Consider the following 24,427-nt stretch of genomic DNA (forward strand, 5'->3'; position numbering starts at 1 on the left):
GCATCTGTGTGCTGATTGTCCAGTCCCAGAGCGCACACTCAAGCTTGCTGCTCAAGTCAGGCTTTTTCTGTAGCTGTCAAAGGTTGAGATCTCAATTCCTATTTTCATTCATCTAGGCAGTAGGGTTGTTTTCAGAAGTGCTTTATTACATCTATAGGTAATTTGTTGGTTTTTACTGTTCATTGGCTACCACTGCATAAAAATTATGACTTAAATCTAATGTCAAGCCTTTAATGAAACATTTCCTTTTTTTCTCCATAAGTCTTGTTTGAATAATTCACAATTTACTGTAGCACTTTTGCCTTTAAGAAACAAACCATTGTGTTGCTTGAACTGTGAGGTACAGCTTTTAAATGCAATTAATGCTGTAAGATAATATACAAATAATTACCATTTAAAATATGGTGTTTCAGTACTAAATGAAGCAACAGAAAAGGCTAAAATTATAATGAGTTTGTTTTCTCTGGTTCATGGGCTGACCTGAGGGCACAGGTCCCTGGAATATCTCCCATGAGTTAACCATCTGATCATTACAGAAGATCCTGAGTCTCTGTTCTCCTGTCACTCTTTTTATTTTCTTTTTTTATCCCCACAATGTCCCATCATCCATGCCCAGCACATGCTTCTTCCATAGCTTATCAGAGACGCTCTGAGGCTCAGGAACCAACTGAAACAGTCAGGAATTATCCAGAGAAAAAAACAGATTTTCCACCACCAAGTTAAAGAGGCTTGGAGATGTTTCCTTCAGAGGACAGACTAGAAAGATTCATACTCTTCAGAAACAAAACAGGAGACAAGTATAACAGAAAAATGCAAAACCAAATGTAAAAGTAAAGGTACTTCCAACATTTCTGGTCGCACCAAACCAACAGGCTGTGGTCCAGAGTAAAGGAGATGCTTTTTTACACATTGGCTGTTAGCCTCCATCCTACAAAGTATCACCAAGTCCACCAATTTAACAGGCTTAAAAATTTATTATACATTTTTATACATGAGTTTTCACATTCACCGGTCAGTTAAATTGGTACAAGAAGTATCAGCCATCCTGCTGCAAGGATTTTATTGTCTCACAAGCTTTGGAATAACCTCACCAGCATATTCTGGTGTTGCAGCTCTTTTTTACTCAAATATGCTCCCCATGAGCAATTAATTTCTGTTTCACTTCCTTTTTGGCTTGGCTTGCACTTTAAAAGTTACTTTCATCTTACATACATCTTACATTTCTAACTATAAAATCTATGAATGCTATTTATATAATGCTTTTCTTGTGGGCTACCACATTTGTTTTCAGTCTTTTCAGTTACAAGCCTAAAACCATAAGAATGAAGTAGTTGGGGGAGATACTTGCATGCAGTTTGAATGAAAAAATAAAAAATACCAAGTGAGTAAACACTCAGAAGAATTGCTCAAAAGGGGAGCTTAAACTGTATTCCCACAAAAATATTTTAATGGATTTTAATGGATTTATACTTTTGAAAGCCTAATTTTATTTGATTAATGTTGTTTCTGTGGAGAAGCTGGAACTCAGTATTACACACGTTCTTTTCTCTCAAGCCATAGCCAGAATTAAAACTACAATAGTTTAGATACTTGGTAAATGTGAAATGTTTGTTTATGTTATTATTGCAAAGTTGTCATGTCTTTAAAATTGGTTGCATATACATGATTACAACATTTGTGTAATGGATAATTTTGCTGTTAGTAAAGTGTAGACCTCCTGGCTGTGGATCTTAAACATGTTTAAAACTTGATGTCTTATTCCTGAAGAACTTCACCTGACCATAGATTATTTGGATAACTTCATTATCAGCTAATGTCCATCACGTGACAATTTTGTGATTGTTCTGTACAAAGAAGCAACAAGCAAAGATAAAATCTAGCTTAGTGAAGGCAGTGGAAGGGGTACCTGCACACTGCACCTCCTTCTGAGCCAGGGGAAGATATGTAAAACTTCTGCTCCAGCAGAGAGCTGAGAGTCATCCTGTACCTTCTTCTTCTTTCCTCCCTCCTCCCCCTGCTCCTCACGGCACCTTTGGCTGCTCCTACACCACTAACAGTTGGTAGGAGGTGATGCTGCATGTGTCGTCTGCCTTCACATGTGAAGCACCAAAAGAGATGTTGAAGTGTGAAAAAGTGCTCCTTATATTTGTCTTTATTTTTTTCTCATCCTTTTATGAAGCACCCGTAGGTAGTCTTTCAGAATTTCACGGTGTCATGCACACTGCTGAGAAATGGCAGTTCTTGGAAACCACGGTCAAACCATCTGTGAAAAAAACCCTGATATACCTGTAATTTCTGTCTTCCAAATAACTGTTGAGGATTCTCATTAACTAGTTTTGTTCTCTGGTGTGAGAGGAGTGGGCTTCAGTGCTAAGCACAGTAAACATTTGGTGCAGGGAGGTATTAGTGGCTAGTTACAAACCTTAATGCTGGTGTCTCTTCTTCCAGTCCTTGAAGGAGTGCAGAAGAATATTTTTTGAATGTTGCAGTTAATTCTTTTATGAGGAGAAATCAGCAATTATGTACAGTGTATTAGAAATATATTGCATGCCACAGGTACAAACTAATGTGGGTTTAACAGTGCTGAGATGGGGAAAACCATTTGAATCTGAGAAAATGAAGGTGAAAGTATTACAGGTGGTACTTTGGAGAAGCATTATGATTTCTCAGTTACATTTAAAGAAGATCCTTGAAAGTAACTCTGAACAGTATTACAAGAGACAGCAAGAAATCTGAACAGAGTTACAAATATAAGAAGCTAAGGCAAAATAGATTTGGAAACACTGCCTAGCAGAAATCTTAAAGGACCTTACAGCTATGACCAGGAAAACAGGAAAACTCATTAAAAATTTGGTGAGTGTGGACTTCCATGCCTTAGAAACAGAATATTAGATTAAAGACTGGAGCAGAAACATTTCTGACAGATTGAATACATGCACTGATACTTAGTGTGAATATTTATGTAGTTCAGGACCTGCAGTAACTGTATATGTCCTGAGATCTGTTATCTTGTATAATTCAAGACAAATGGTAATAACTGATTCTCAGCAGGCTTAAGTAAATCCTGACACGGTCCTCTAGACTCATTGGATCATTAAAGTGAAATGCAGTGAGTCAGCCAGTCTTCTAGAACATCATCTTCAAGGGACTTAGTTAAACAGAACTGAAAAGCCATGTGAACTAGCAAAAGACAGCTGACAAACCCGGGAATGAGGGTCAGGTGCTGATCGGGATAAATTCGAGTGGAGACCCCACTGCAGAGCCCAGGAGAGGCAGGGAGCTGCTCACCCTGAGCAGGATGGACACCCTGAGTGTCTGCTGAGAGGTAAAATCTGCAGCTTAACCAAATGCTTCTCCCAAGGGGACTGTTGAATTAGAGTATATGGAAGTAATTTAGATGATCTAATTTCAATTTGTCTTCTATTAAAGGAGGACAGGGAGTAGAACAGGAAGGATTGATAATTTGGACAGCATATCTCGTAGCAGAGAGTTCAGACTTTAATCCAGCAACCTGCACAGCCACAGGTTCTTCAGATCTGCAGGCATGTCTCACAGCAGGGTCATCATCCTGTGTTTTATCCATCCCTGTTCTCCAGCGCAGTTCTCAGCCCCCAGTTGTCCTGTCTGTGCTCAGGAAGAGCCCTAGCACCTGGTGAGCATCTGCTCCCAGTGCTGCCAAGCACAGCAGGCCAGAGCCAGGGGTAGGAGTTCCCTCTATGCTTTCACACCAGAGGCAGCTGATCCACACCTGCTGTTGGTGGTGAGCAGCCTGCTAGTCCCTAGAGTCCATGAACAGCTCTGTTCATGAGTTTATGAAAATGCTTGCCCCAGTTACCAAAAATCTGCAGTGCATCCCAATAGTGGTAGAGTATCTTTTTGCCAAGTGAGCTTTACTTAAAAAGGAGCTGCTGGGATTTTCTAATAAACAAGTTGTTTGAACAGAAAAATTCCTTGTTCCTCTGTTTTTTGTTGGTAATTAAGCTATTTCAACTTGAAAAGTGCATGTAATTTTTGTCCTTAAAAATACACATTCGTAGATTTATAGAGTTTGTGGTAAAATTACTGATCTTGCACATACGTATATACTACATATACATATACATATATACTACATATATTTACATATCTGTCTTTGCTTTTGCTTTTTTTAAAACTAGTATAGCAGTAAAGATAAAAACAATTTAGAACTTAACAATAAATGCCCTCACAAGGCAAAATCTAACAAAAATAATCACAGAGCTTCAGTGCAAATGGTGAAGAGGTTTGGTGTTGTGTACTTGGGAAACCCCTCCATATTTTTATTTGTTTTGATTTGGTTTCTCACATTTATTTTGCAAATTAATTGTGACCAAGAATACCTTTATTGTCACTAAGCTACCTTTTCTTGAGCAGTCCTGTGGCATCATTATATAGAGGGATCCAAGGCCAACAGTAAGCCCTGGAAGCATGTAAATGGAAAAATCAAGTCAACCGATTAAAGTTTAAACAGGTTTCTATAGACTTTAATGTTTTTCTATCCTGCATGAAATATTTGTGGGTACTGGGCTTGGGGTTTTTCCCTGATGGTTTTGCTTTCACAAGTAGAACTAGCATTCATTCTGGAGCTTCCTACTAACATGTCAGTGTAAACTTCACCTGAATTTAGGAGAAGGGGCAACTATATTTTGAGTTTGTTTTGTTTCTTTCTTTCTACTGTATCAGATTTATTCAGAGGAAATGTGTGCTTCAGTTTTTACCTGATTTGTAATTTGTTTCCTTTTTCCATACCACCTTCAATCTCTTACAGTTATGGTTGATTCTTTTTGGGTTTGTATGGCATTTTCTCTGTTGTATGGCATTTTCTCTGTTGCAATGTGAAAATACAAAGTGTTTCTGCAAGATGGTGTCCTGTACAATAATTAAGACTTCTTTCTTACAGAGACATGTGACACAGTCTAGTGGGAATCGAAAATTCAAGTGCACTGAATGTGGAAAAGCTTTTAAATATAAACATCACCTAAAGGAGCACCTACGAATCCACAGTGGTAAATAAATCAAGCATTGAATTGAGTACAAATGTTGCCATTTCTGCTCTTTATAACGTTGATGTAATAGCAGTCTTGTAAGTCTAAGTTTAAAATACTAGTGTTTTCCTTATATTTTTCCCTCTGGAATATTGCAAACACTGACTACAGCCTTCAGCTCTGTGTGGGAAATATGTAGAAAAACTCAGGAGGATTTACAGTTGCAACTTAATCTGTTACAATGAAGGAAAACTTGACTTGTTGCAGAAGAAATGGGGACATCTTTCTGGTGCTTTGCACTTGTCTGTTTTTTCTTCAATGTTTGCAGATCATGCAGTGTGTTACAAGCCTTGCTAGAGAATTTTAATTGATAATAATCAGGACATAAGAACTGTGTGTTCTTCCTGCAGCTGTAATTGACATCATTCGAGATTAGTAATATTAAAGTAGACTCAGGACACAATTTATTAGATAAGTTATAAGAAATGTTATATAGGAAGTTAGAAGTTAGTGGTGGTACTACTTTAATGAAGTTCAATAAAATCTGTAATTGTCAAATAGAGAAATTCTGGAACACATGATCATGTGGGCTCCATCCTATATCTAGTGGATCACAAACTTATTAAAGGAGCCTTGGCTCAGAGCTACACTCTTACTGTTCAATTCACTAGATAAGATTTTTTTTTTCCCCTAGGACTCTTTGAGAAGTCATTATGATGTATTTGTTCTGGTAATTATTGTTTGATGAAGTTACGCTGTAACCTGGTTAACCGTTGCATATGCCTTTTCTCTTTTCTTTTTCATTTTTTCTTATGTTTAGGAGAGAAGCCATATGAGTGCCCAAACTGCAAGAAACGTTTTTCCCATTCTGGTTCATACAGTTCACACATAAGCAGTAAGAAGTGTATTGGTTTGATGCCCGTGAATGGTCGAGCCCGGTCAGGGCTCAAGATGTCTCAGTGCTCCTCCCCTTCCCTTTCTGCATCACCAGGTAGCCCAGCAAGACCACAGATACGACAAAAAATAGAAAATAAACCCTTGCAAGAGCAGCTTCCTCTTAACCAAATTAAAACTGAACCTGTGGATTATGAATTCAAGCCCATAGTGGTTGCTTCAGGAATTAATTGTTCAACCCCTTTGCAAAATGGGGTTTTTAGTGGTGGTAGCCCGTTGCAGGCAACCAGTTCTCCTCAGGGTGTGGTGCAAGCTGTTGTTCTACCAACAGTAGGTCTGGTGTCTCCCATAAGCATCAATTTAAGTGACATTCAAAATGTACTAAAAGTGGCAGTGGATGGTAACGTAATAAGGCAAGTACTGGAAAACAATCATGCTAATCTTGCGTCCAAAGAACAAGAAACAATCAACAATGCATCTATACAACAAGCTGGCCATTCCCTCATTTCAGCTATCAGTCTTCCTTTGGTTGACCAAGATGGGACAACCAAAATTATTATCAACTACAGCTTGGAGCAGCCAAGTCAACTTCAGGTTGTTCCACAAAATCTAAAAAAAGAAAACTCTGTTCCTGCAAATAGTTGCAAAAATGAGAAATTACCACAAGATCTCACAGTGAAGTCTGAGAAAGATAAGAACTTTGAAGGAGAGACCAACGATAGCACTTGTCTTCTTTGTGATGACTGTCCAGGAGATCTTAATGCACTTCAAGAATTAAAGCACTATGAAACAAAAAGCCCTCCTCAGCTTCCCCAGCCCAGTGGAGCAGAAGCTGAGAAACCCGAGTCCCCTGTCCCGTCAGAAACTGGGGAGAACAACTTGTCTCCCGGTCAGCCACCTTTAAAGAACCTTCTGTCGCTCCTAAAAGCGTATTATGCATTAAATGCACAACCGAGCGCAGAAGAGCTTTCAAAAATAGCAGATTCTGTAAACCTACCACTGGATGTGGTAAAAAAGTGGTTTGAAAAAATGCAAGCTGGACAAATTTCTGTGCAGTCTTCTGGACCATCTTCTCCTGAACAAGTTAAATTAAGCAGTCCCACAGACAATGATGATCAAGCAGCAACTTCAACTGTGAGCGAACCCCAGAACAGCACAAATAACTCACAAAATCCTGTCAGTACAACGAAATCTCAGACTTTACCAGGGACTTCAACTCTGAATGGTTCACACAGTAGCACGCCATCTGCATCACCACTAAACCTTTCTTCATCAAGAAATTCACAGGGTTACACGTACACGGCAGAGGGTGTACAAGAAGAGCCACAAATAGAACCTCTTGACCTTTCGCTACCAAAGCAACATGGAGAACTGTTGGAAAGATCTACCATAACTAGTGTTTACCAGAACAGTGTTTATTCTGTCCAAGAAGAACCTTTGAACTTAACTTGTGCAAAAAAAGAACCACAAAAGGACAACAGTGTTACAGACTCTGATCCTATTGTAAATGTAATCCCACCAAGTGCCAATCCCATAAATATTGCTATACCTACAGTCACTGCCCAGTTACCTACAATTGTTGCCATTGCTGACCAGAACAGTGTTCCCTGCTTGAGAGCTCTCGCTGCCAATAAGCAAACCATTTTGATTCCACAGGTGGCTTATACATACTCTACTACAGTTAGTCCTGCAGTTCATGAGACGCCACCAAAACAGACCCAAGCCAATGGAAATCAGGTACTTCGGTCCCCATATTCCTACATGATGTACGTATGATGTATTTGATCTATTTCTGTGCTGAACTAACAGAAAACTATCAAGGTGAATGAAATAAAAATATAAATACAGCTATCAGGCTTATTTGACTTGATTGTAAATAGGTAATAGATATTACTGTTGTGCCCTCTGCAAAGCTGGTTAGCTCAGGCAGCTTGAATCCAGACTAACAGAAACTGTTGTGCATGGACAACTCAGTTATTCTCCATATTTAATCTTCTAGGACATTAGTGCTCACTATTTTAAAGACTATCTAATGCTCCTGATCAAAAAGCTAAATAAAAACATGGCTTTTGTCTTTTGCTGGCTCTGCATCTCCTCTTTCCCCATATTCAGAAAATAAACTCTTTGGAACTTTTGGTTACTCCTTTCGTGCTGCTCTGCTTCCTTGGTTTGCAGAGTAGCTGAATTCATCCTACACCATAATGTCACTTTAAACAAAACGCAGATATATTCTCAATTGAAAGGGAGATATTTATCTTCATCTGCCATTCCTGTATCCCAGCTTGTTCCTCCCTGGGTACATCCAGATGTGATCTAATTGGGGTCAGTCCTCCTGAGAATCATCTGTGAACATTAAGGTAGAGACAGGGCAGAACAGAAAAGTAGCTGAGTGTTTCTACTTAAGTCTTAGAAATTGGCAGTCTAGCATTTTATTCAGGCTTCTGTATTGCCAGAGCCTGAGGAGTCTTGAAGAGCTACAAGGCTGCTTATATTAAAAGTTTGAGGCTAACATGTACATGCTGCTGATGTCAGTAGAAAATACTGTGCTTTTACAGGGAAGCTTGAAATGTTTAGAAATACACAACAATTACATTTTTGTTTACTATTTTTTTTACTATTTTGTTTTTTGTTTACTATTTTGTTAACTATTTACTAATGACGGTATTTGAAGTTCCCTAAATTTTGGGTTAAATAGTACTTGTAGTAGTTTCATGAGGAAGAGGGTAGTCAAATATGCAGATTTGAATGGTAATTTAAATAGTGTTTTTGTGAAAACTTCAGCAAAAACAGTCTTTTAACTTCATAAAATCTGTGAGGCAGCAAAAGGTAGGTGACCAGCATTAGCTGAAAAATGCACTTAGGTGGCAAATTTGCCCTTCCCATTTACTGAAGTGCTTTACAGGTCTGTAATATTGCATTTATTTTATGGTCCTTAAAATATGGCACGCCAGCATAGCTTAGACCTGGCCAACAGTCATATTTGGATGTGATTAAAACCAGTCCCTGTGAGGAAATCTGCATCTGGATGGTGGCAAGGACTGCAAAGCAGAACAATGCAGTAAAGGATTTTTTTAAACTGTGGAAGTCTAAACAATTTTGTTTGGATATTTATGGAATTGAGTGGGAATAGCAGCTTCAGTTTATGTGGGTGACTTTTTTTATTGAAGTTAACTTATTTTTGTAATTTTTCTGAAGGATGAAAGGCAAGACACTAGCTCAGAAGGAATATCCAATTTAGAAGATCAAAATGATTCTGATTCAACACCCCCAAAGAAAAAAATGAGAAAGACAGAAAATGGGATGTATGCATGTGATTTATGTGACAAAATATTCCAGAAGAGCAGCTCATTATTGAGACATAAGTATGAACACACAGGTATGTACTAGGAAAAGACTTTTCTGATTGATACTTCTTTGGTAACGTGTAACTGATAATCTCATCTGGAATGGAGTTCTCAGACAGTGTAGAGAAGTGTAGCAGTCCTTACTGCCTGTGCTAAGCTTTCTTTAGAAATCCCTGGTTTTGTATATTTGTTTGACAGAACAGCAATTCTGTGTTTCTTTGAATTTGTTAGACTTAAACCCTAAATAGAAAAAGGGGAGTTTTTGCATCTGGCTTGTGGATAATCATCTGTGAGCTGCAGCCTATAAATGAGGATATATTACTTCTAAATTACCTTGCCTGGTTATAAATTTTGAAAAAATTAAAAATAAAAACTGTGAAAAAAAGGATTGTGTATGTATCTGATACTGTGCATGAAAAATAGCGTGCCTATCTGGCATGAAGGATTTTTCAGTTGAGCCACATTTATAATGCCCTGAAGTTAACAGCTTCAGCTATTCATTAGACATAGAATCTAACTGCTAATGAACACCCTTTTGGCTTTGATTTTTATTTTTAATTTCTCTTAGTTGTTCATTTTGGCTCCAGTTTTGGTATCTTTAGGATTATTTTAATACCTCTTGCTCTCTTATTTCCTCTGTGATGTCTTAAAGTAAGAATTCTTTTTTTTTATTGGTTAGGTGCCAAATATATATTGGGTTTTGTATTATATATTCCTTTCTTGCTGGCTCTGTTATCTTCCCTTTCCCCACATCCATAAAGTAAACTCATTAGAACTTTTGGCTACTCCTTTCATGCTGCTCTACTTTCCTGGTTCACAGAGTAGCTGAATTATTACATTAATTATATTTTGTATATTAAAATTTATTGTTATCTCACATATAAAATTAAAGGCATAACAAATTCTTTTTTGTCTTGATCAGTTTTCTCCAGTTGTATTGATTTAGGGTATCTAATTTCATACCTATGCTTTCCTGAGACCCTTTTAACTCCTCCTTTTCCTAGTAGAATTGTTCTTCCCCTACCAGTTTTAACTTCAATGTAACATTCAAAATCATAGAATCATTTAGGCTGGAAAAGACCTTTAAGATCACTGACTCCAGCCATTAACCCAGCACTGCCAAGTCCACTGGTAAACCACGTCCCAAAAGTGCCACATCTGCTTGTCTTTTAAATACTTCGGGAGATGGTTCCCTGGGCACCCAGTGCTTGACAACCCTTTTGGTGAAGAAACTTTTCCTAATTTCCAATCTAAACCTCCCCTGGCACAACTTGAGGCCATTTCCTCTTGTCCTGTCACTTGTTTCTTCAGAAGAAAGACCAACACCTGCCTCATTGCTTGTTTGGCATGAGATGACATGGATGTGCTGGTCATCTGTGTAGTGTGACCAGAAACTTGATGTCTTACTGTCTTTGACTTTTATGTCTGAGCTAAGTCTGCAAAGTTGTTTCGTATAACAACTTTAAAAGTTAAAATCAAAATAATACTGCTAGGCTCCTGATAAATTTATAAGAAACTCTAAAAAAAGACAGTAACTGGAAAAGAGCAGAAACACAGAGTGAAACAGATTTTTTTCATGCCAATGCATGTGTACTCAGCAAGCTTTGTACATAAAGCATCCAGCCTCGAGTTTAGAATGATTTTCCTTTTACCTGTATCATGGAAGGACTTGGTACACCGAAACCAATGTAAAAGCTTAGCTGATTTTAAATTGCCATCAATATAGAAAAGTTAAAATTGTTTCAATTGAAAAAAGTTTATGCAAGAAAAATGTCTCATTTTCTAATTTATATTTGCACCTTTTTTGTGCTAAAAGTTACATGTGAGAATCTCTTTATCCTCCTATGATGAGTTTTCCTAAAAACTTAAAAATTCTGTAGTGATTGTGACAATGTACCCTTGCACCTTCGTCCTTTGGGCTCAGGAGAGAAACTCAGGCTGCTAATGTGCGGAGTAGAACATCTTGTTATATAAAATTGAATTGATGCTAATATGTTCACCAACAGTATTTTACAATGAAAACAGCAGTGTGCATTTTAAAAACTTCAGCTGCAAGATGCCCGATAGTTTGTGCTTTATTTTACAGGTAAAAGACCTCACGAGTGTGGAATCTGTACAAAAGCATTTAAACACAAACACCATTTGATTGAACACATGCGACTGCATTCTGGGGAAAAGCCCTACCAATGTGACAAGTGTGGAAAGAGGTTTTCACACTCGGGCTCTTACTCTCAACACATGAACCACCGCTACTCCTACTGCAAAAGGGAGACGGAGGAGCGCGACAGCGCCGAGCCCGAGGAGATGGGCCCCGAGGTCCTGAGCAGCGAGCACGCGGTGGTCAGGGCGTCCCCCTCGCAGATCGACTCGGATGAGAGGGAGAGCCTAACCAGGGAAGAGGAGGAATACAGTGAAAAAGAGGAAGAGGAGGATGAAGAAAAAGACATAGAGGGACTTCAGGAAGAAAAAGAATGTAGGGAACTACAAGAAGTGGGGGATGCAGAAGAAGAAGCAGCAGTCGAGGAGGAAGAAGGGAAAACTGAAGGTGACAAGAACGATGAAGCTGTAAATCGAGCAAGCAATGCAGAACCAGAAGTTATACAAAATAATGGGCAGGTGTCAGAAGAAAATAATGAATAAAGCTTACATCCTAGGTTTTTTCTATAAGGAAAATAAATTGGTAATGAAGTTCCTTCTATATTATACATGCTTTTCATGGAAACGCAGTAGCCTGCATACTGTGATTTCTGTTCACTACTGTGTAAAAAATATATATATAAAAAAAATGAAAAGAAAAAAAAAAAAAAGAAATCCAGGTGTGCCTGAACCTCAAACTTAGTAATTTTTCACAGTTTTCCAAGTTAGGAACAAGTTTATAACATGAAGCAGATTAGAAAAATACAGTGACTCTGGAAGCAAAGATTTAACAGGTTGTAGGAAACCTGATTATTAGACAAGCATCTGGCATTGTTTGTTTTATCAGTATTAATTTTCATTCTTAAGTTGATTAATTTTTAAATTGTACAATTGGGAGAGATTTATATGATTTTTTTTTTTATGGTAAAACATTTCCTAAATCCTCTTCAGTATTTTCTTATGTTTTACAATGTGAGAACTTCTGCACTACAAAATTCCCTTTTGCAGAGACATGTAATGCAGTTGCAAACAGTGCTTGGCTACCTTTGTAAATTCAACCTAGAAGGTAGCAGTTTATGACATTAGATGTTGTAGTAGAGCATATTATCATTTAAAGTGTATTGTTAGCCTTAAGGAAGAAGATGATAGAAGAACTGAAGTTTCTTACTCATGTGGTTAAAAATGTAGTTGAGAAGATTGTCGTTGAGTTCTGATTGCAGGGACTAACAGTGTTAATACTGGTAAGGACAGGAAAGTTGTCAAAAACAGTGTTTGTAATTGTGTTTTGAGTATGTAGTAACAATATGAAGGATATGATATGAAGCTTTGTATCTCCTTTGGCCTTATGCAAGACCTATGTGCTGTAAGTGCCATTTAGCAGTATTACAAAGGCTCTAAGCAGCCTTTACCCAATGTGTGGCCTACAATAACTAGCATTTGTTGATTTGTATCAAACTTCTAAACTATTCATGGGGAAAAAACACTCAGCCATCAGAGAAGTAAGAACACTGGTATATTTCATTATTTAATTATTTGGTGGTATTTTGGGTTAATACCTGACTTGCAGAATTTCTCTACAATAATTACAAGGGAAATTTTCTAATCTGCTTTATTGCTTTATTGGTTTACTTTAATTTCAGACACATACATGACATGTTATCTGGCTCATAAGTATTTTCAAATGTTAGTTATTATGGACCCCATTTATTAACAATGTTAGCTGATTTTTACCTATCAGTATTATTTTATTTCTTTTAGTTTATAGGTCTGTGCAACATTTTGTACTGTATGTCTTCAAACCTGGCAGTATTAATACCCTTCTTACTGACATATGTACCTTTTTAGTTTTAGAAAACTTTTATATTTATGTGTCTTATTTTTATATTTCTTTATTTATTACACAGTGTAGTGTATAATACTGTAGTTTGTATTAATACAATAATATATTTTAGTATGAAAATTTGGAAAGTTGATAAGATTTAAAGTAGAGATGCAATCGGTTCTCTTGCATTGAGATTTGATTTAACAGTGTTATGTTAACATTTATACTTGCCTTGGACTGTAGAACAGAAGAATTAAAATGGGAATGTATTAATTTTACAATTGCAATCAATTCATTTTACCTTTACCCAGTTTTTAATATAAAGCTCTTAAATTTTGAAATTCACTGTGTGACTAATAGCATGATGCTCTGCAGTTTTATTAAGAGATTAGTCTAACCATAAAACTCTCATTTCCTTAGTAAGCCAAATTAGAATAATCTTATAAAACAGTGTTGGGAACAATGTTTAACATTTTTGTGCCAATTTGTTCCTGTATTCATGTATGTATGTTACAAATCTGAAACTTCATTTTTAAGTTCCTTGTTACATCATGGTCATTTTCTAGTTTTTTACCAGACTCCCCATCTCACAATAAAATGCGTCAACAAGTCTGACTTACTGTCATTATTCTGGTAATGTTGAAAGTGCATTTATATTACTTCTAGGAGAAGTTACTGAGACACAGCTGCAGCTTTGGTGTCAGTCCTGGGTTTCAGTGCCCGAGGAGCATAAGGAGCATGGAAGTGAAAGAAGGGTTTGAACTGTGTGCAGGCACAGGGATTTGCTATGTTAGTTCATTGATTTACCAGTATCAGGAGAACAGCTGAGTTTTCAAAGTGAACCATGTGGGAAGTTCTTTTGGGTCATTTTATTTTTTTGTACCTAATACACTGTTCAATGCTATTTTTCAATAAGACTGCTTTTAAATGAAGTAAGTCCACAACTGTTCTCTTGACTTAGCAATAAGTTAGTTGTCCATGGAAAGGCTGGTGTATCTATTGCTGTTGAACTTCACAAAGATACAATAGCAACATTGCAGATATATAATTTCAGTAATGTAAGTATAAAGGCTTGAAATTTTTAATATATATGCATATTTACAATGTTTTGCCGTTCAAGCAAAGTTTACAGACTGTTCTTTAAGTAAAGTTCTGTTCTTTAATGATCCCTAAAATAGGATTTCAGTTGTCGATATGGGGGGTGGGGGTTCACGAACATCATTTAAGTTACTTTAATTTCACATACCTAAGTTTTGGGTATTTCTCAATCTTATTATCTCAGCATTAATGCATACAGAGGATTTCTCCCATATAATAATCATGTTACTTCCTGTGCATTTTGCTGTACAGTATAAAAATACTGCACTTCTAAGTAAACTTCTACCTTCAAAGTATTATTGAGCTAAATATGTGAAAGCTGGTTTGAAAAAAACAACCATTTGTGTTGCATTAATAATACTGTTTTGTAATTATTATTATAACAGAATTAATCAGGTGGTTCAGAATTTCTCACTGGTAAAACTGTCTATGCTCTCTTTTAGGTAATGAAACACACTTTCTTGAAACTATTTTAAGATTTTCATATTTTTCATATTCCAAGATATCTGTGGTAATAAACACAGTGAGACATTTGTTGAAATGGGAAAATTTTGTCATCTTTAGCAGTAGAACAGAGAATTTTGATAAACCCAAGGTTACTCATGTAAGTGACAGCTGAATGTAGAAGGCCAGTAATTTGGATAGAAAGTAAAGTCCAAGCCATTTTTATTCAGGAAATGTCATTGTTTTGGGAGAGAAAAACTATATTCATCACGTACACTACGTTATTAACATTTTTATCTTCAAAATAGATTGTTGCTTTAAGTTTTGCATCTGTTAAGCTCAGCGATGTCTTTGTGACTTTGTAATGTTATCTGTTTGAAAAACACAGAAACTGTGGTGTGTCTTCATTTAGTTGAGCAAACTCATGTGGAAGCCAGAGGTGCTTAGAGGATGCGAGTGCTGTTCCCAGCCCCAGCAGTGAGATTCCAGCAGTGAGGATGCTCTGTGTGTGTAGAGATGCCTGGGAAGCTGTGACAGAGGCCAAGCCCCAGGGGAGCAGCAGCAGCCCAGCTGCGGCCATGTGGGATTTGTGATTTTGTGACCTCTCTAAATTAATGGCAAAGCAGTTTCAGTTTCAAGGACAGTAAGTTTCCTACATGGAAGGGAAAAAAAAAAACAAACGGGGAAAGCAAAAGTATAAAGCCTTTGGTTCTGTCTTTTAGAGATAAATGAAAGTTGGGAAAGTTTGCTCATGAGCAGTGAACATGAGATGTGTAGTTTTAATGAAACTCCACTGTGCTGTGAGCTGTTCTTCAGTCACAAGATGAAAAGTCCATCAGCTGCCCTGTGTGCCCAAGCTGATGTGTGCGCCTGCTTCTTCCTCAGGCTCCCCATGCATCACTTGTCTTGGCACAGCAGTCAGGGAGCAGGCTGACAGAAAGAAAAGTGTCCTTGGAATTCAGTATGGGACAGAGCCCTGCCGTGCCGGGGGCACTGGTTTTGTTTCTGCTGCTGACCTGTTTCCAAAATATAACAGATCACCACCTCATGATCTTGGTAGAAGTTGCAAAATTGTGACAGTTGTATGTCCTTTTTATTAAAAAATATGAGAATGGGAAAAATGTTACAGAATAACTATAGGAAGATTGATACAGAAATAAATACGAAGTTTCAGCCCTGGGTTGGGAAACAACCTTCAGAGGTCCTGAGCTAATGAGAGAAGAAAGAAGGACTTTAGGCTACAGACAAAACTTTGAGGAGAGAAAGCAGAGAATACATTGAAGATACATTGAGGAGGAGTAACTGCTCCTTCTCTTTCAGTAATGCTCATATGGCATCCCAGTGGTGATTTTGGTGGCATTCCCAAATTCTCCATAGCCACAATGCTGTCCAGTTGCAGTTTTTCTGGAGCAACCTATCCATATGTGTAATCAATAGCACAGCAATTTTCAGCAATGCTGTATGATGAGCTTGAAAGTTTTTTTTAACATACTGAATTCCAAATAGATTATGGATGCTAGTAAAAGAAATGAGAAAGTTTTATCACTTTGGCTAATCTCGGAGTTGCAGTGTGTTTCAGTAAATACCTTAAATTTTAGTAGAATAAGGCACTGTGGCATATCAACCCAGAACATAACATATTTACCCTAAAAGGCACTGTTGTTCAGACTCAGTAAAATTTGCTTCAAATGCCAGCAAGTGTTGTACTCGAACTCTTGAGTGAAATTATTCTAATGCAATTATTGCTGGTAAACCTGAAGTCTGTACAAGCAGCACTTTACTCGTTTGTGCTGGCAAAGTGTACCTGAGATGGTGATGGCCACCAGACTGAGTGGTAATTTGAAAGCAAAGCTATTTCCAAGATAGAAAATTATGACACTTCTAAAAGCTCAGGTTTTGCCACAGCAAAATGCTACACTGGGGCTTTTATCATTAAAGTAATGAAAAATCAGGACATGACACTCCAAACCAACATAGAAGTCTGTAACGGAGAAATGAAAATACTTCTTAGGGTACAGAAGACCATTAGAGGTGAAGGTAATGGTGTGAGGATGAGAAAAGTCCATTTTGGTCATGGAGGCTGTAGTGAAGATAGGTGATGGAGGAGGAGAGAGAAAAGAGCTTAATCTGCACTGTGCTGAGCACTTCTTCAAAGTGGGTTCTTTCTAATTTATTTACTACCAAGGTGGCAGTCTGCACACAATTCTCTGCTTGGATAGAGGTTTTGGTGTGTGTTTTACAATTCACAATCTGGTGCTTTAAAAAGTACTTTTTTTATTCTTTCCTTGGTAGAATAGCTTGTTTAATTGTTGCTACAGTAATCTCTAAATCTCATCAGGGAAATTCAATATTGTTGTATCTATCAAGTCTGTACTTTGCCATTTATTGTTCATATTTTTCTTGAACAATTGTTATAATGATAATTGCACAATATGATTATCACAAAAAAAACCTACAAAATAATGTGATGACCAAATTAACTCTCAAAAGTGACTAAAAATTTACTACTTTTGTTTTATCCCTCTGCTCTTTCATGGCCTCTGGTTACTAATCTGTTACACAGTCATCTTATTTGTGTGTATCATGCCTATCATACACATTGTATATATGTTTTCTCTAGGGGAAACAAGATATTGTTATATATTAACTGTTTCACAAAAAGTAATTTGCTTTTGAAAAAACTGTAAGTAAAAAATAAACTAATAGTTGGGACTAAACATGAAATGTGCTGATGAAAGGAGCACTTTTGTGGCAGAGTTTGTCCTAGTAGCTTGCCAAATATGGAAGTCTTGTAGTATTAACCTACAATTAGGTAAAGTTCTCTAAGGCCTTACCTCTACACTGGCAGATCCTGCAAAAGATCTTTAAAAATTATGAGAACAGTGGCAAGTAATATGTATTTGAGAATGCCATTTTGGTGATTCCTTTGGTTTTCTGGTGAGCCTCAAGTCCTCTGATTCTGCTTTTAGATTTTGGCATTTCTGTACTGGGGACTGTCCTTTGGCTTTACTCATCATTGTGTAAACTAAGGTTTGTGTAATGATCACAAGATTTACATTCTGTGTTAATTCAGGAATGAAGGGGATAAATTATTAAATGCAAAAAAACCCCTGAAATATGCCTACACTAACTTTGCATCATTCCTGCTGAGCTTCTGTTCTTCTACCTGGAAATCCTGCTCACTTTTAGCATTGGGCCCAATGAAAGACCAGCCTTACAGCACTTAAGATTGCTGGGTCCTATTCCCATCTCTTACCCTTCAACAACTTTCTCTTTAGGCCAAATTCTGCTTGGATATCATCAGATCTCTTGAATTCTGTGAAACTTCCTGCATTTTTAATGACAGGTGAGCTATTGCAAAGATATAGAGGGAGCATTTTGTTCTTTCAGTGTGCAAAAATAAAATCTGCTGAACCAAATTGTTCAAGAAATAAGTTAATTGGAAAATCATGTGAAATCCTGAAAAAAAAACAAGGGCTCCCAACAGGTTTGCAAGTTCCTGTGCTCAAAAAAATACTTGGAATCCCACTCCCTTCTCAAATCAAATGAATCCAATAATGGGACAACATCTCTGTGGACAGTAGGTCTCAACTTCTTCTGCCCTGGCTGAGCATAATGCTCTCACTGGTCCTCTCCAAACCAGGAGCTGAGCTAAGACTTGTACAGACTCTGTATGAGTCCTTGTGATCAGAAAAGACACAACTCCGTTGTTGGAGTGAGGGGGAGGAAGGTTTGACCCTTCTGGAAGTTGGAGTGGGTTGTCCTGCCAGCAGCACTTTTTTGTGAGCTGCTGCCCTGCTGGCCAGGCAGTGTTTGCAGTGGCCACAGTTAAACAGTGACCAGGGCAAATGATCTCAGCTGTGGTTGCAGAGATAAGAGGGGCTTCCATCAAGGCAAGCTGGCTAAGCTGACCTCAAGTCAGCTTTTCTTCCCTGATTTAGACAGCTCCAAGGAATGCCTCAGGCACTAGCCAGCAGTCATGCTTTGGAGGAGCTGCTGCCTTACATTGCTCAAGCCCACAGAAAAGCTGTCCCTCAATCTGTAAATTACAAATTCTTGAGAGTAGTGACTCATGTTCCCCTAAACATAGTATTGTCTTTAAAATCCTCCTTTTATCTTTTTAATCAGGCTTCTTATTGGCATTCTGGTCTTCCAGACAATCTGTTGTGTCCTGAAGCTTAGGGAGAGGCACTCTATAAACCAAGAAACAAGAAATTCTACCATTTACATTTGTGATGAGTGTTATCACCATTTCTGTATCTATTCCAACTGTGATTGTAAGATGAGATTTCCTGTCTTAGGAGAAAAAAAAAAAAAAAACCCAAAAGAAAAAATTGATGAATGGTGACGTAACTTGAACAGGGTTATTCAGGCAAAGTTGGGAACAGAACTGAGGACTCTAACATGGGAAAGCCTTCTGTCTTACTTTGGCATGCAGTTTGTTCTGAAGGACAGTGGCAAATAGAATGTTTCTGTGATTTTCAGCAGCCCAGGGGAGCTCAGCCATTAGCAGCTACATCACGTGACAAATTTATCCTCTTACTCTGTGGTCAGAGGCCAATTCTTCAGCCCAACCAACAGTCTCAGACTTTGTACACAATTAAAGTGTCATATGTGGGGTCAGCAGATGCAAAAAAAAAAGGGCTCTGGTGGGACTTTTGGCTAGGTGGTTGGTTGCCACCAGCAATTTACTTCCAGAAATGTTCCCAGAAACCAGTGTTGGTTGGGCCTTGTTGCTCCCTGCACAGGCTGATGCTGGGATTGCTGCTGTACATGAAGTGGTGAGGATCTGTCAGTCTGGAAGGAGCTCAGGTTCTGCCAGTGGTGCTTACGGAGGGGAGGGAATAAAAGCTTTGCTGATTCTCTATAGCTCCAGCTGTCTCAATACATCATCTTGTTCCTTGTAGGTTTTGGTGAAGGTCACCTGTTAGGGACATGTGTTTTGGCTCCCCAGTAGAGGCTCTGCCTGCAATCCTCAGGGGAGAGGAGTGGAAAGGAAAAAACACCTCAGTGCAGAAATTGCATATATGTTTAAAAATACAAATTGTTCCATCCTGCTTTACAGAAATTGCTCATCTCATGATTACTTAGGTCAGTGAAACCATTGTAGGATCTGCTTTTTCACCTTTGCTATTACAGTGTTCTGATTTTTCAACATTAAGGAGAAACTTAATTTCTACTTTACTGTAGTTTCATATTTAATCTAGTTCTTATTGCTTCACCATTTACAGTACTGCATTGCTTACTCTCTGATAGTGGAAATATATTTAGTTCACTGAAATCTGAATCTGTTCCGCTCACTGCATATAAAACTAATTGAAAATAGCTGGAAAATTTGATGTAAAAAATTATGCACATATTTTGTCACAAGAACCATCTATAGGTCAAAGACCATTTGTGTTCCTTGTTTTTTAAACTGTATTTTCAAAACTGCTGTTCAAGTCCATCTTCTGCTCCTCCTGCTACCCAGTTCTGTCAGCTTTGCCCCACAGACCAAATCCACCCAAACACTTGTGCATCCCTCATTGCTGCTGTGGGTAAATAAGGTTCTCATGCTGTGGCCGTGTTCTGGTGTCTCTACTGCCACAAGAGCCAGCACTCGAAAACTCTAGAACAGGAGGCAGCCTGGCTTCATTGTTGCAGTAGAACTGCCTCACACAGACCATTGCACATGGTCTAGTCATAGACTTCCTTCTAAACACAAATTTTAAATTCCTCTGGGATGTCTCATGGTTAATACCCTTGTATTTCACAAATTAGCCTTTCCTGTAATCCACTACATGAGCTCTCTCCTGTAGTTTCTGAAATGCATTTTGCCCATCTTTCTGCTTAGGTATGTAGAGTCATTGTTTCCTGACATGGAGTTTTCTGAGTGCATGTTGATACCCAATTCTCCTTGTGGAATGCAGTCTTTGCTCCCCCAAAAGGTGCACGCTGCCATCAGTGTCATGCAGCTCATGGAGATGCTCTGCTGAATGACCAGCGGTGACAAGGAGCGAGAGAATGCGGCTGTATAATCTGAGGTGCTCTAAATTTAGGATAATTGTATATTTCTCAGCCCAAAAAAAAAAAAAAAGGCAGAAATAAATTAAATAACCTTGTGAAATACCATTCCCTTGCTATAAATATCTTGTAACCACCTACCCTGCTTTTTGGCCTTGATCTCCTAAGCAGTGGGATTTATGAGCTTGTGCTGCATGTGCCCTTCTCTCCATCTTTTATTTTGACCTGATGATTATGCCTGGCCAATTTTGGCAGGGAAGGTGATGTGTCAAAAATGTGAAATCCTTGCATGACTTCTGAAACTTGGCTTCCTAGGGCAGAGGACCAAACTAATGTCCTTTGTTAGGCAAAGGCAGCTATTACTTCATCCCTTACAGTGCAGTTCTGAACTGCACCCAGCATGTGCCACTGCTTGTCCAGCCAAGAGCCGTAGGAAAGGTGAGAGTGGGTTCCATTAGTTCAGTCACCCTCTTGTTTGTGCTGTTATTTGAAAGGACAAAAGGTAAAATAAAAGAAACAAACACAAAAGTGCAAGTATTAATGTCTCATTAGTGATTTACTATTGCACTGCCTTTAAACAGGAGACTTGAATTATGGTGCTAACTGTGGTATCTGGCCATTATCCATATGGGACACTGCCAACTGGACTGATACCTTCATCTCCATCACAGGCTAAGAATCATGCTTATTTGCTCATTCTCCAGCCAAACAAATACGAGATTCTGTCATGCAAAGTAGAACTAACCCAACAATGGAGCCTTTGTCTTCCAGGAGGGCCAGAATGGAGTGTGCTGCCTTGAAACCTCCTCGTTTCAATGGAAAAAGTGAGTGCAAGTTTCATATGTCCTTCATGAGTGCTGTAACATGGAAGTAAACATGAATTATCTTGTTCTTCCCACATCAGCATGCAGTTTAGTCCAAATGTTTTAGGTGGGTTTAAGCCTGTCTTGCATTCTTGCCATTCTCCCCAAGCAATACAGGTGAAAGAAGAGATGGTCCGTGGGCTCTAATGGATTAATCAGCATGCTGATGCTGGTACACTTCTAGGAATGCCAGAAGCAGATGTTTAAACCTCCTGAGAACTATATTTCCAAATTTCAACTCTGCAATTCAGCAACCATTGCAGTCAGTATTAGTAAATGTTACTGCTGCTGGAAGGGAGAATCCAGCACCCTCTCATCCTCTGCCCTTTCCCAGAACCGCCCCATCAGGACTGATCCATAACAAGTTAACAAGTAACCAGCCATTTTTCCTGAATTATTTTTCAGCTGAATTAGTTCCCCAAGTAACACCAAAGCAAGAGAAAGGAATGCTGGGGGGTGGATTTTTTCTTTTTAGACTGGTGCAAAGCAGGCACTGAACATGTTCTGAAAGGTTCTTCACTTTAATTTCAAGCTGGTTTCCCAAAAAGAAACAACCTGTACAGTTTATTAGTCCAAGACACATATCCCAGTATCAGGGTTGAGAAACAATTTAGGAAAGATCCTCTCATTGTAGTCAGCAGCAGTAACAGCTCATAGTTAAACCCAGACTACTGGGTTTGCTCTGCTCTTAGTCCTGCACTGAAATGTAAGTGAGCAGTGTCATGTAAATTATCTCCTGTGTTCCATATATGTGTGACTTCCAGCTACTGCTAAAAACTTATTTTGTGATGCGAGCAGTTCGTTTTTGTTTTGGGCTAAGAACCTCTTCCTGTGCTGTTTGACTTAAAATAGTTCTTCCTCACTCTCCCACTGCAATGTCTGTGCTTTGCCTGCTGCTGGTTTTACTCAAACTACAAAGTAGACTGTGGATTACAGGTATTCTACTTTTCTGGGTTTGCTTTATTCATCACAGGGTTTCTGCATGCTCTGATAGGTACCAGAGTGAAGCCAAGAACAATGTTGCTTAAGATTGGACTGAAGACCAAAAACTGAAGTAAATTACAAAGGTGAGCAGGACCCCAGTAAGAGTGGGCTGCTGGCAGCATGTCTCTGCAAATGCAAAAGTGAGCTGCTGAGTTATTGTCAGAGCTACAAAATGTCCTTTGCCCTATTGTGTCAACCCCTCTTTTTTACTTTCAAACTGCTACAAGAGCAGAGGGCACAATTAGCTGCATTAGTCATTTAGCAGATTCAGTATCTGAATGGGCTGGATTTTCCCTTGCTTATAAATGAGGCGCTGGCAGCAGGATGTCATCACACTGAGACTGGAAGCTAGACATAAAAAAAGACTTGAGGGCCTGGCCCTGGAATTAAGTCCAAGCATCTCTGTTGGGAGGCTACAGAGTGCAAAGGGAAAATTAGATGCCTGGCATTGCCTTGGATCAAGGATGCACTCAGGTCCTTCTGTCCATGCATGCTCCAAAACATGACTTTCTCCCTGAGTATCTGTGTTTTTCCATATCTGTGCTGGACAGGGCTCACTGCACTCCTTCAAGCCCTTCTCCTGCCCATGTGCAAAAAGTTAAATTATTCACATGAGGAGAAGGAACCCAACATCCTATTTAATCCACCTGTTGTCACCTCAGTAGTTGATCAACATAACCTAGCAGACACAAAATATTTCAGAGCAGCACTGGTGCACAACCTTTCCTTTTATAGAGGATGTTTTCCTCTTTAGACAGTGTTTCAGGACCTGTGAAAAAGGAGAAGGTGGAGAGAGCACACGAGTCACACAAACAAGCATATAGGCACCAGAGGGAACCTGTCTCTGATCCTGTGGGAAGAGCAGTCCCTTGGCAGAGGAGATGCCCCTGTGCTGTTGCTGTGTCCCAAGGACCAGTCCCTGCATGTTCAGCCACCATGGTGTGTAGGAGATGAGAAGCACCAGCCCGAGCACAGCACGATGTCCTTGCCGAGTGCTCTCGCTCCAAGCTGCTGCGCAAGGAACAGGTGCCTCTTCCACCCAAGCTTTGGAAATACACTGAGATGACCTCAGAGCACAGCCTGCAGATCAGGCTCGTTAGGAGGTTTTGGGATCTCTCTAAAACAAGATGTCCCTCACCTGGGCAGGAAGGATGTCCTGACCCACTGGCACTGAGCACTGACCTGGGCACAGGGACCTCTGGGTGCCTGCTGGAGGGGCTGAGGCATCTCAATAGATCTGGCTTCTGCTGTCTACATCACGTCAGCAAACGCATAGACTGGATGTTTCCATCAGCTGTGACAACAAAACATAAATGCATCCACATCCATTACCTTGCTGGTTTTCACCCAGTCTCCATATGAAATCTCTCCAGCTAAGAGTATGGCTCTGCAGTGTTTTCAGATCTGACCCCACAAAAGTTTTTATATAGCTATCCAGCAGATGGTCAGCAAAGCTTCCAAAAAATAACTGAAGATCAACCTTGTTTCCCCTCCCCCTAGGTGAGCAGTGTGCTACCCTACTGAAAAAAAACCAACAATTTTTGTGGGCATCTGAGTGGGTCTTGGTCCCTTTCTGTCAAAGCCAAAAGGCAGAGCTGCCAGGGGAAGCAGCCAGGTGCCTACTTTTTCCCCTTGAGCAGGAGCACATGAGGTGGAAGGCAAAAGTCCTGGATCACAAACATCACATTTGGGATGGAAACAATTGAACCATTTCTACAGCAGGAAAAAAAAAATCTTTGTCATTGGTCCGGTTTCCCTATCTTTGGGGGAAAGGTGAGTCTAAGTCATTATCCACAGGCATGCTGTGGGATCCAATTTCAGTAATGCTTATCTGGT

At 39.0% G+C, this 24,427-nt stretch overlaps 1 protein-coding gene across 7 annotated transcripts in view; it reads left to right on the forward strand.

Moving 5' to 3' along the window:
• The window catches only part of ZEB1 (zinc finger E-box binding homeobox 1), a 120,254-nt gene extending 106,440 nt beyond the window's left edge, over positions 1-13,814 (forward strand). For 4 of the 7 annotated variants that reach the window (XM_068172929.1, XM_068172954.1, XM_068172972.1 and 1 more), the window contains 4 exons: positions 4,904-5,024; positions 5,824-7,634; positions 9,093-9,273; positions 11,328-13,814. In XM_068172929.1, coding sequence (XP_068029030.1) covers positions 4,904-5,024; positions 5,824-7,634; positions 9,093-9,273; positions 11,328-11,881 — 2,667 coding nt within the window. In that variant the 3' untranslated portion in view covers positions 11,882-13,814. Of the gene's footprint in view, positions 1-4,903; positions 5,025-5,823; positions 7,664-9,092; positions 9,277-11,327 lie in introns of those variants that run through there. The other 3 variants (XM_068172937.1, XM_068172963.1, XM_068172981.1) reach the window with 2 other exon arrangements.
• Positions 13,815-24,427: the final 10,613 nt, after the last annotated feature.

The sequence above is a fragment of the Anomalospiza imberbis genome, chromosome 1 (genome assembly GCF_031753505.1).
Source record: "Anomalospiza imberbis isolate Cuckoo-Finch-1a 21T00152 chromosome 1, ASM3175350v1, whole genome shotgun sequence".
Lineage (NCBI taxonomy): Eukaryota > Metazoa > Chordata > Aves > Passeriformes > Viduidae > Anomalospiza > Anomalospiza imberbis.